We start from the raw sequence: 13,453 nt of genomic DNA, 5'->3' as shown, positions 1-13,453 counted from the left end.
GAAGACATGTGATCATCAAAGGTGTTTGCCAGTGTTGGAGATTGTTCGTTTTTGAAGAGTCCTAAAGGAAGAGAGGTTACTTACAGATAGTGAGGTCCTCTACTTGCTCCTGCTTGCTGATGACATTTCGCTGATTGCAACAAGCCACAGAGTGATGCCGAAGCCCTTAAGTGAGTACATAGTCACTCTGGAATTTGGTTAGCAACAATTAGCAATTTTGTTCATAATACTTAATAGATGTTTGTGTACATTATTATATTATGTGTGTATTATTCATGATTACATATATTCACAATATATATGTACATGTATTTATATAATAGTCTCTAGTAAAGCAAATAGAGTATATATATAAAATAGTGTATATTGTTCAGTTTTCTGTTATGTCTGACTCTTTGTGACTCCATTTGGAGTTTTCTTGGCAGAGATACTAGAGTGGTTTGCCATTTCATTCTCCAGCTCATTTTACAGATTAGGAAAGTGAGCTTTTATACAATTGCTTTTTATATGATTTTGCAACATATATTATTGTTGCATTTATATATATATCTAATTTTACATGAGTGGTGCTTTTCACTATGTGCCATGTATGTATTTGTGTGTATATATACTACATATTATATATAGGGTATAATATATAAAACACAATATATAACATATTATATTGAGAGTATAATGTATGCTATATATATACAAATACATAATTGGCATATAATGGAAAATTGTCATTCATGTAAAATTTGTATGTATGTATACACACACAATAATAGTACCCATTGCCAAAATAGATATATATGTAAATAAAGAGAATTACATAAAAGCATATAGACCAACATTTTTATAAACTGTAAAAAATGCATTTCTTTTTAAAAATTTTTAAAGTAATAAACATTTTTATTTATAGTTTTAGGTTCCAATTTTTATCCCTCCTTCCTTCCCTGAGGCAGTAAGCAATAAGATATAGGTTATACATGCATGATTATGTAAAACATTACCATATTAGTTATTTTGTATAAGAAAACTTGAATAGGGGCAGCTAGGTGGCACAGTGGATAGAGCACTGGCCCTGGAGTTCAAATCTGGCCTCAGACACTTGACACTAGCTGTGTGACCCTGGGCAAGTCACTTAACCCCAATTGCCTCACCAAAACAAAAAAACAAAAAAACTCGAATAAAAGAAAAAAAATGAAAGAAAGTGAAAAATAGCATGCTTCAGTCTGTGTTCAACTAATATCAGTTCTTTCTTTGGAGGTGTTTCATCAATACTCCATTGGGATTGTCTTGGATCATTGCATTGTTCAGAATAGTTAAGTCATTCACAGTTCTCTATCAAATATTGCTGTCAGTGTGCACAATGTACTCTAGGTTCTGCTCACTTCACTATACATCAATTCATACAAGTATTCCCAGTCCTTTCTGAAACCATCCTGCTTGTCATTTCTTATATCACAATAATGTTACATCACCATCATATACCACAGCTTGTTTAGCCATTCCCCAATTGATGGACATTCCTTTGATTTCCAATTCTTAGCCACCACAAAAAGAGCTGCTAGAAATATTTTTGTACAAATAGGTCTTTTTCTCTTTTGGGGATGTCTTTGGGATATAAACCTAGCAGTGGTATTGCTGGATCAAAGGGTATGCACAGTTCTATGGCCCTTTGGGCATAGTTCCAATGCTCTCCAGAATGGTTGGATCTTTTCATAACTCCACCAACAGTGAATTAGCATCCCAGCTTTTCTACATCCCCTTCAACATCCAATATTTTCTGTTAAAAACACATTTCAAATAACATTTTCAATTTCTGTAATGGGTAGTATAAAATACAGATCAAAATGTAGTTGCACATATTACATATACATCATTACAGAATTGCATTTGGCTTTGTGAGTCTCTTCTGATTTACCTGATGTGTTGTATATAAAGATAAACACTGGCTTAATAGTTTTGACACTCTTACCCTTTGTTTCTTTTTTAAAATTTAATGTTGTTATTTTTCCAATGAATAATAACAAAAGAAAAAGAAAAACTGTTTTAACAAATATGCATAATCAAGCAAATAGTGAAATTTGGCATAGCCAAAGATATATGTCTCATTCTGCATTAGTGTTCCTGTTTTCCTGCAGCCCCAACCAACATCCTCTTTTGTGATCTTTGCCAACATATTGGGTATGAGGTGGAACTTCAGATTTGCTTTAATTTGCATTTCTATAATTATTAGTGATTTGGACCATTTTCTGGTGTTTTTGACAGTTTGGATATCTTCTTTTGAGAACTGATCATTCATAGCCTTTAACCATTTGTTTATTGGGGAACAGATCCCAATCTTAAAAATTTTTATCAGTCCTTTATATCTTTTGGACATGAGATCTTTATCAGGCAAAGCTGCTACAAATATTTTTCCCAAGTGCCTATTTCCTGTTTAATTTAATTGCATTGGCTTTGTTTGTACAAAAACTTTAAAAAAATTTTATAATTAAAATTAACCATCTTCTGTGATACTATCTCTTTTTTGGCCTTATCAGTGGATTTCCAAGGTCCCTTATTCCTTGCTCCTTAATTTGATCACTGTGTCACCTTTTATATCCAAGTCATGTACTCATTTAGAGTCTATCTTGGCATCAGGTGTGAGATGCTCTAATTTCTACTTTCCCATAAGGTTTTGTTGAATGGTACCTCAATAATTAGTCTTTGGGTTTATTGAACACTATATTCCTATGTTCGTTCATATGCTTCTGCATGTTGTATATCACATTTGATTCTATGATTGATCTCTCTTTTTTACACCAGTATCAAATTGTTTTTATGATGACTGCCTTGTACTATAAATTAAGATCTTCCCTTTTCCTCCCCTCTGTGTTCTTGTCATATTTTCCTTGAAATATTTGACCTTTTGTCCCTCCAAATGACTTTGATTTTTTATTTTTATGGCTTTATAAAATAATTATTTGATAATTTGATTTCTATGACACTGAATAAGTAAATTAATTTAGGTAGCATTGTCATTTTGTTATATTGGCATAATGTAATTAATTCTCTCCATGAAGAATTATTATTTCTCCAACTATTTAAGTCTGTTTTTCTGTAAAGTGTTTTAATATGGTTTCATATAATTATAGGTTGTATCTAAGTAGATACCCAAATATTTTGTGCATTCTGCAATTATTTTGAAAGGAATTTCTTTTTATATCTCTTTCTGCTAGGTTTTGTTGGTAATCTACAAAAATGCTGATGGCTCAACTTATCTTATATCCTGTAACTTTGCTGTTTACTATTTGTTTCAATTAATATTTTTAGTTCACTTTTTGGGTGCTCAAAATAGACTATCATATTTTCTTTGACTCTGTCTACTTCCTGTATTTCTTTTTTGTCTTATTGTTACAGCTATTATTTCTAGAACTATGTTAAATAGTAGTGGTGATAATGGGCATCTTTGCTTTACCTCTGATCTTACTGAAAAGTCCTCTAAAACTTTTCTCTGTCCTATATAATGTTTACTCTTGATATTAGATGGATACTATTTACTATATTAAGAAAAATCCCAAGTTTTGTGTTTAAAGCCTTTCATAACTTGGTCCCTTCCTCCTTTCCAGTCTTTTTATACCTGACTCCTTTCCATGTACTCTGCAATCTTGTTGTTTTTCACACAAGACACATCATCTGCAGACTGTGCAAATTCACTGGCTATTTTCCACAACTCGAATTATCTCCCTCCTCATTTCTTCCTCCTATGCAGTTTTCTTTCATGATTTTTTGGGGAAATCTGGCACCCAGACTTTTTTCTTGTTCATGATTTTCATGTATTTGGATGATTTTTTTGTGTGTGAGGCAATTGGGGTTAAGTGACTTGCCCAGGGTCACACAGCTAGTAAGTTTCAAGTGTCTGAGGTCGGAATTTGAACTCAGGTCCTCCTGAATCCAGGGCCAGTGCACTATCCACTGTGCCACCTAGCTGCCCCCTGGACTAGACTTCTAAGATTCCTTCCAGCCATAGGTCTTTTCTATGAGTATATGAATGTAAATGTGGTGTCAGGAAAAAAAAGTGATGGTTTTGGAAAAGACACAGGTTTGAATCATAGATCTCTAGCTGCAAGGGATCTCAGGTATCATCTAGTCTAATCCTTTTATTTCATAAAGGAGGATACTGAAGCTCAGGGAGCTCGAGTAAGCATGAGAGAAGCATCATCCAAGTTCTTTGATTCCAAAATGTCCCTGCTCTTTCTACTCTGCCATGCTGCCTGCGCCAGTTACTAGTTATATAAGCATGGGCAAATGATAACCTTTCTTTTTGTTTTGTTTTGCGGGGCAATGGGGGTTAAGTGACTTGCCCAGGGTCACACAGCTAGTTAAGTGTCAAGTGTCTGAGGCCGGATTTGAACTCAGGTACTCCTGAATCCAGGGCTGGTGCTTTATCCACTGTGCTATCTAGCCGCCCCAAATGATAATCTTTCAACTCAGTTTCCTTATCTCTAAAAATGAGGATAAGCAATTCTTACTGTCCTCAGCTTACAGGGTTGGTGTAAATATCAAATGAGACACTGAATATAAATCATTAAAGGCTGTGTTCAGTGGTGGGTTATGATTATGTACAAACCACTGCTTTCATCGGTGAGGGGAATACCCAATGAGGATCTTCCTCTACCAAAACAGAACAGGTCCCTACAATTCAATAGTCCTAGAGAGTTACCAAGGCTGAGTGCTTTGGCCATATTACTGATGGTGTTGTTATATTTTCTACTATAACAGTAGAAAATAAAATAGGAATATGCAATATGATATTAATTGAGGAAGAAATATTTTCTATCTAAAGAAATCAGGGAAGGTTTTGAAATAGAGTAATTCGGGAAGAAGGAAGGCAGCACCAACAAAAATAGGGGAAATCTGGAGGAGGTGATTTGGGAGGGGGTGGGACATGATAAATTTTATTTTATTCATATTAAGCAAGTTAGAGTCACTGTGAAAATATCCAAGTGGAAATGTCCCAGACAGTTGGAAATTCACTCTGGAACTACTCATCTCTGCCTCCTCCATTGCCTAAGTTTCCTTCACTCCCAGTTAAAATCTCCTCCTTCTGTAAGAATCCCCCACCCTTAATTCTAGTGCTTTTCCCTCCATTGATTAGCTCCAATTTATCATATACATCATATGTATACACACAGACATGCACACACACATAGTTGTTTGCATGTTGTCACTCCCATTAGACTGTGAGCTTCTTGAGGACAGAGGACTTTTTTTTTTTTGCTTTGTTTTTTATACTTTTTTGTATCCCTAGCTCTTAGCACAGTCCCTACCACAGGGTAGGAGCTTAATTAATGTTTGTTGTTGTGGAGCTCTGGTGAAAGTATAGGGGTAGAGTTATTTCAATTCAGAAATCATTTGCTCAGAAACAATTGTTAAAGCATAGATATCCTGAGATCCTGGTAGAAAGAGGGTGCAAAAAGACAAGGTTGAGGGCATAGCCTAAGTTGAACGAATAGAAAGGGTGCTTTGAGCTTGAACGTTTTAAGCTTAACTCGTCATTTAACCTTTAGTTAAGATTCTCAATCTTTCACTTAGTGGTTTTTCCTTCGCAGTTTTAGACACGGACTTGTCAAAAATCTAGAATGTGAATAGAGTTCAGTTTCTGTACAAACTGTCCATTTATTTGCTGCGATCTGTGGAAGTCATATTTGAGCACATCTGCACAAGATTGAGCTAATCGATTTTATTTTCCCTTGTGTCCTTTAAGCGCCTCCCTTTTACCCGCTGCGGGGGCTGTGATTTGCATTTGCGAAAGAGGGAAAAAGGGGAATCACCTTTTGAAAACCCCGGGCTTCTACATCATCCAGAAACCCAAAGGGGCTTCGCTATGCGATTCTCACCGCCGCTCCCACAGAGGACCCCAGATAGCACAGCGGGGGGAGTGCGGAGACTGGGGGTGAGGGATGAGGTGTAGGGGTAGGACCGAGACCTCTTGTGTGTAATGTAGCGCGTGCGTCTGCATCTCCCTCTTCCTGCTCACCTCACTCTCCCGCCCCCTCCAGTTCTTTAAGGAAAAAAAAAACTCGCGGAAGTTACTGGAGGAGGGGGATTTCTCCAGGAGCTGCAGGGCTTAAACAATTTCAGTATGGTTTTCTCTCCTCCTCCTCCTCTCCTCTAGCTCCACCCCTCCCGCGGCATTGACGGCCAGATCACGCCCCCTGTCCAAGGATACCCAATCACCGGCGGCGAAGGCGGTGAGAGGCGGGGCGCCGGTACTTGGCGGAGAGGGACTGAGTGCGCGCTGCACGCCCCCACCCGCCACCTTGGAGAGGGCCGGCGTGGGGCGAGCACCTTGCGTCATATTCCGAGAAATCCCCCGCCCCCGCCCCCTCCCTACCCGCAGCTCCCCGGCCCTTCCCTAGGCTCAGCTCGGCTCGGCCCCGCCCCCTCCCTCCCGCTGGGCAGGGGAGGAGGATGCTCGCCTCTGATGCAGGCGTCAAGGGGAGCCGAGAGAGGGGGCGGGGCCGGGGGCGGGGTCCTAGAGGAAGGGGGTCCGTGCGTCTCGGGACCCGGCTGACTAGGCTGGTTGGCGGCGAGTGTTGACGGAGGAGACGCGCTCCCGGGCCCTGCCTTACCTTGCCTTACCTTACCGTACCCCTGCCCTGCCCTGCCCGGCGAGCGCTGCGAGGGAGTCCGGCGCGCGGAGCCATGGCGGCCGGTGAGTTTTCTCGGGGGACCGGCCCTGGATAAGTCCGGGCTCGCTGGGATGGTGAGGGGATCGGGCATAAAAGTTTGGGGGAGTTACCCGGGATTCCCCCTTATCCCCCGGGGAACGACTCCCGGAACCCGGAGAGGAGGAGGGGACCTTGGGGGGAAAGGGCGAAGTGAAAACAAAGATGGTTTAGTAGTCACTCATTAAGTTGAGCATTTATTAAGCGCCTACTATGTGCTGGGCGCTGGGGATGCAAAGAACGGTGAAAAGACAGCCCGGACTCTCCAGCAGGTCGCAGTCTAATGGGGGAGACAACATGCCAACCAATCTGTACAAACGAGCGGTAATGCACGATATAAATCGGGGATAGTCTCAGAGGGGCGGCAGGATCGTGCACTTACCTCTCCAGACTCATCCTACTTTGAAGCGCTACAAAAATGTAAACTTATCATCACTACTATAAGTGATAGCTGTTGTCCAAGTACGACTTGGATCCTTAAGTGGGTCCGAGAGTTCCCAGACGGGTACTTACTTCCTCCTCTGGTGCAGACCTCAGCCCATTCATACCTTCTCGTCCCATGTGACTCTTACCCGTGGTCTTCTCTAAATCCTCCCCAGGCGGTCCACCCTATGGTTTGCCAGTTTCCTCTAGATCCTTTGCCATTACATAGATGCAGCGAAGCGTGCATCGTAGCTTTCATAATTTAAAATTCATTTTTTCCCCATCAGAATGATGGTATTATGTTTTTAAAGTGGAGTGGAAAATCCCCGGCCCACAGGGAACTCTTCTTTGGTCTGTATTCACCATACCTGAAGGAAAAGGATCAAGGATGATCCCATTTATGCCAATAATTGTGGAAACCAACATGAGGCTCTAAAAATCTTTATGTGAAAGGATGTGAGATGGTAGTATTAAGAAAGCACCATTTTTTAAATGTGTGAAATGAAATAGTTATGTCTCACTTTCCCCAAAATTAAGCTAAGATTTTTTTCTATTAAAAATTAGGAGAAAAATGAGAATGTAAAGCATGCTTAGAAATAAATACGTTTTTAAAATAACCACTTCTGGCTGTATTTTCTCCTCCCACCTCCACCCCTCCCTCCCCCCAATCTAGAAAGTTGTCTTCTTTAAAAGTCAGGAGAGGGGCAACTAGATGGTGCAGTGGATAGAGCACCGGCCCTGGAGTCAGGAGTACCTGAGTTCAAATCCGACCTCAGACACTTAACACTTACTAGCAGTGTGACCCTGGGCAAGTCACTTAACCCCAATTGCCTCACTTTAAAAAAAAAAGAGTCAGGAGAAAGGAAAGAAGCCTTGGTCTCCCTTCCTGGGGGGGGGGGGGATCCTCATGATGAAGTTTTGACAAGATATAGAAGAGTTATAGGGAAAATAACAAAAACAAGAGTTGTATGGGATGGTCAGCATTAGATGGATTTCAGTCTGCTTCATTGGAGGGAACACCTATATCTTTGAGCTCCATTTGACTGCTTTGAGATTAGTAAATGAGTCAGAACTTTATGTCTCATGGCTTTGGCAAACATTGAACTTTCTGATATCTATCTCTCTCCTGTGTTCTTTTAATTTAGTTCTCTCTCCATTCCCCTTCCTAGCCTAGCTGGGCATTATATTAAAACTAAAGTATTGAGACAATTATCTGTTACTCTTCTTGAATTAGTTTTTATAGTCCTTGATCTTAATTTTAAAAGTACTCGAAAGGAACATTTTATATTTCATCTCCTCTCTCAAAACAAACAAAAAGCAATCTATCAAGCACTTAAAAATACAGGACTTTTTTTTTTACTTATATGGTTTTTGATCCCCCCCCACTGGCTGTCAGTGACCCTCAATAGAAAAAGGTTCCCCCCCCTTTTAAAGTAAAGAAGAGGAAGTAGAGAGCAGAAAGGATTTTTTTTTCTTTTGAAACAGAACAATGTCATTGCAGCCATTGTAAATTGAAAAGGAAGTAAGGTTGTTTCAAATGACATATGCTTTCGGCTGTGTTTGCGGTTTTAGTGTGAGAATATGTGTATAGCTTAAAATATTAAAACTTTCCCTTTACCCACATCATTGACCCTAAAATGTCATATAATTGGGTTAATATTAAAACAAATTTGGATGACTCGCATGAAAAAACTAACTTGGAGTTATTAAATTTCTGACTAGCTTTAAAAAAAATCTGTGAGAATATGGAAGACATATTTCATAAATAAAATAGGGCAGTATGCTGGAAATTTAACCAGCCTTTTCAGGAAGTGTGAATTTGTCAACCTTGTGATGCTTTTTAAATGGGCAACACAAAATTAACCACATTTGTATGTAATGTATTTGAAACCCCACATTTTTATGAAAAAAGGGTAAAGTAGTTCCCTTAATGAATCTAACTTCTGTTGACTGATATGAAAGTTCCTTACTGTAAAAAAAAAATTACTATAACAATATACTAATTATGATAGGATGATTTAAAGGAATTCAAAACTAAGGGTGGTTTTCTTTCTTTCCCCCAAGTCCTAAAGTTGTAAATAACTAGAAAAGGATTTCTATACAAGTATTTTTAAAATTAGTTAAATAGAATCTAATATTTTAAAAGCAAATGAGTGAATCTGGAACAAAGAAAATAACTATTTGAATGAATTATGATTTGATTCCAGTCCATGAAGTTTGAAACAAGAATTTAAAAGGAAAAATCTGCTGTCTTATTCTGACCTTTATAATGATAATAATTGTTGTTCATTTGTTTTCAGTTGTGTCTGACTCTTCATGACCCCATTTTGGGGTTTTATTGGAAGTGGTACTGGAGTAGTTAGCCATTCCCTTCTCCAGCTCATTTTACAGATAAGCAAACTGAGTCAAACAGGGTTAAGTGACTTGCCCAGGATAACACAGCTAGTAAGTGTCTGAGGCCGGATTTGAACTCAGGAAGATTAGTCTTTCTGACTCTAGGCCTAGTGCCATATCCCTTGTATAATCTAGCTGTCCTCAATGATAATAATAGCTAACATTTCATATGTCACTCCTCAATCTTTCTTCCTATGGAACCAACAGTAGAGTGTTTAGAGATTTCATTAGTGATTCCAACAGGTAACTAGAGAAAACATTTATTGTACAGATTTGATCACTATAAAGGACAAAATAAGAGCAGCTAGGTGGGGCAAGCAGATAGAGTGCCAGGCCCAAAGTCAGGAAGACCCGTCTTACTGAGTTTTAATCTAGCCTCAGATGCTAGCAGTGTGACCCTGGGCAAGTCATTTAACCTTGTTTGCCTCAGTTCTTCATCTATAAAATAAACTAGAGAAGGAAATGGCAAACCACTCCAGTATCTTTGCCAAAAAAAAAACCCCAATTGGGGTCATGAAGAATCAGACACAACTGAAAAAACAGAACAACAAATGAGCCAGGCACGGTGTTAATGAGTTTTACAATTGTTGTCCTTTAATCCACACAACAACCTTGGGAGGTAGGTGCTATTATCATTGGTAAAAACTTTTGTACCTTTATTTGAACATTTGATTATCCATTTATCTTTGGTAAATCATAAGTTTGTTGACAGAAAGCTTTGCTTAATTAATTAGAGTTTGTTATCATCTGTGGTTAGTCTATTAACATTGCCATAACAGAAAACCTTACCAAGTATTTTAATAGAGTAACAGAGTACTTAATACTACTTTCTCAGATTTCAATATTTCATTTCTTACTGACTTTGACATGGAAGCAAGTTTGTGTAGTTAAATAAATATGGTTCAGATAACATAAAACTACCATAATTTGTAAGTATAAAAAGATTTCTGGAGGGAGAGAGTAGAAAAATTGATGATTTTTGCAAATTACTCTGAAGTTTAGGCTTTTCTAAATGGTTAAAATAAATGGTTAAGATTTTGCAGCCCTTAGATTCCACTAGACTAACTTCCTTTCAAATCTGTTGACATCAGGATTAATTAGTATAGGAAATAAAAAGAAAAATGTTCCCAAACCTGTCTAAGGCATGTGTGGTTGTTGGGCAATCAGTGTTCCTGCTTACTTATGAAATACAAGGAAAGTAAATTATTTGTTGTTATGTTGGTTAACATATCTAATAGAATTTTATTTCTTTTGTAATTTCATATATATTATGGAGAACAGAAAAAGCATACTTAAGGCACTATTTTCTGATAATTAGCAGAATAATTTTTTTCTTTTCCCCATGTAGCTAAGGAATCATACCTTTCTTTTATTTACATTTTTCTTCCACTTGGAATTCTGTCTTGTCACATGTTAATAGAAGATGCATCAGGAAATTATTTCTGTAAACACCGTTCTACATAGTATGTAGTCTCAAGTTTCAAGAGGATTACTTTTTATAGCTGAAAAATGTAGAAAGTGGCTGTCAGTAAGGGACAAAAATACATTAGAAGAGATGACTTAGGACAGGCTGTGCTTAGTTCAAAGAGTCATTTGAAAGTGACAAAAAAAGCGTATTGGAATATTATTTCAGAAATGGATCAGTATGGAAACATGGAAATTAAGAGTGGGAAAAAAAGGAATTAATCTAGATTGAAGATCAAAACCTTAGAGACCTTTTTAGTGCAGCCCTCTCCTCTTGTTTCACAGCTGAGGAAATGGAGGGCCAGAATGTTAAATGTTAAAGTGGCTAAGCTGGGATCCAGGCCTTTTGCTTCCAGATGATGGTGGCTCACAATGGAAAGAAATAACTTCTGGTGGCTACAGAGTAAATAAAAAAATAAAATAACAATCTACTGCATCATAGTCAAAGTGGATTACCTGCCACCCCTTGAACTTATCTAGGGATTTTCCTGACTCCATGTATTTGCTCATATTGTTCCCTAGGCTTGTAATGCCCTCCTCTGTTCAATTCTACCTGTTGAAATCCTAAACAGGTCTAGTTTAAAAGCCATCTCTTTCATAAAGTCTTCTCTGATCTTTCTCCTACCTCCCTAATATAATCTTTCTTTCTCTCCTTCATTTTATCTCTTAACATTTTGTCGTCTTTTATTGTATTCTAATTTGCCCACATATCATATTCTGATTTGTTTTATTTTTATCATCCCTCTCAGATTGTAAGACCCTTTAAAGTTCTTAAGGAATTGTTGATTTTTTATGTCCTTCAGTAGTTAGCATAATACTATAGAAGGTGCTTCATATTTATAGAAGAAACCAAGAGAGGAAGATAGTTTTTATGTCCAGAAGAGGCAAAGGTAACAGAAAGCTGGTCTTTATGAGTTAAATTGGTTCTCAGGCTTTAGGAGAGATAGAATCTGCCTTTTCCCCTTCTCTAAATTTCATGTGTAGGATAATTTGAAAAACAAATGATAATTAGCTCCATCTGTACACTTGGGGCATAGGTATTTTCTTCTGCCTTCTCAGTCAAGTGTCCTACGTCCTCTAGATTTCTGCTTTGCTTCTTCCTCTCCTCTATGTTCCAAGATCTGTATAGGAACTAAATCGAGTCTTACCTCTTCTTAAATGCTTCATCTTCTAAAGCTTTCAACATTAGTGATGCTTTGATTAGATTCCATTTTATTTAGCCTATCAGTAAGCAGTGATTTTCTGGAACAATTTTTATTCTAGCTTTTAAAAAAATTTAAGGATCTTAGAACACCAACTCTCCATTATACCAATTATAAGTTCTATTTCAGGGAGGCAGCTAGGTGGTGTGGTGGATAAAGGACCAGCGGCCCTGGATTCAGGAGGACCTGAGTTCAAATGTGGCCTCAGACACTTGACACTTACTAGCTGTGTGACCCTGGGCAAGTCACTTAACCCTTATTGCCCCATAAAAAACCCCCCAAAACAAAACAAAACAAAACGTTCTATTTCACAAATAAAGGAAAATACTTTTTTGTGATAGAAGGTCCTCCCCTAAAACCCTTCTTCATTGGTGTATGAAGGTGATGTTGAGTTCTTTTTGAGTTCTACCAGCAGAGTACAAACTTTGATGGGTCTTTCCAACTTGGAAGAATTTAGAGTTTGGGTGATGGACTATGTATGGACTCAGCTCAGCTAAATTCATTCTATCGATAGATTGACTACAAGTTGGCCATAGTAACCCATAGAACAGACCAAAATGCCCATTTATGTCCTTGAGTTTTGTTGTAGACTCTCCTTCACTTTTGGAGTATGGAAATAGAGCTTAGTTTCAAGACCTTCTGTTAATGTTAGTTTAATTATTAGCACTTTCATTATGCTATTTCTGTACAGTGATTAGCAGATTGACCTACTGCTGGAGGAATTGATAAGAGGAAGTATTCTAGTAGATCCTTTATGGAGGATTTATGGTAAAACATGAACAATAGTGGCACAAGATGAGACAGCATTAGAGAGAGTGATGAGCTGTGGTGGTGGGGCAAATAGCTACGGTGATGAAGTCATCTATTCTATCTGAGTAAGAGAAAGGCACACTGAATGAGGAGTCAGAATATGTGGGTTCTAGGAGAGCTTACTACTGATTAGGGGACCTCGGGCAAATCAGACAATCAAGTTTCTGAACTATAGCTTCCTAGTCTTTGAACTGGGGGAAAATAAAACCTGTCCCATGAGGTAACACACAGGATTGTGAGGCTTTGAGGAGGAGATTTATGAGAGAGTGTTTTGAAAGCTCTAAAACATAGATGTGCCAGGTATCAGTATTATAGTTTGCACTCATATCTAACTGGGCAGTTAACACCAGGAGTAGCATGTATAGATACAGCTTCCTATATTACTAATGTTAATCATTTATTCAACAAATATTTTAGTAAGCTTCTCCTGCATACAGTGAGCTGTGGATGATGCTGGAAGAG

At 38.2% G+C, this 13,453-nt stretch overlaps 1 protein-coding gene across 1 annotated transcript in view; it reads left to right on the top strand.

The window, feature by feature from the left end:
• The first annotated feature begins 6,558 nt into the window (after positions 1–6,558).
• The window catches only part of REL (REL proto-oncogene, NF-kB subunit), a 64,310-nt gene continuing 57,415 nt past the window's right edge, over positions 6,559–13,453 (top strand). Inside the window, exon 1 of the mRNA XM_043986547.1 lies at positions 6,559–6,685. Coding sequence (XP_043842482.1) covers positions 6,676–6,685 — 10 coding nt within the window. The 5' untranslated portion in view covers positions 6,559–6,675. The remainder of the gene's footprint in view (positions 6,686–13,453) is intronic.

Source organism: Dromiciops gliroides, chromosome 2 (assembly GCF_019393635.1).
Source record: "Dromiciops gliroides isolate mDroGli1 chromosome 2, mDroGli1.pri, whole genome shotgun sequence".
Taxonomy (NCBI): domain Eukaryota; kingdom Metazoa; phylum Chordata; class Mammalia; order Microbiotheria; family Microbiotheriidae; genus Dromiciops; species Dromiciops gliroides.
Note: the sequence above shows the minus strand (reverse complement) of the source record. Positions and strands in the feature narration are given on the sequence as shown.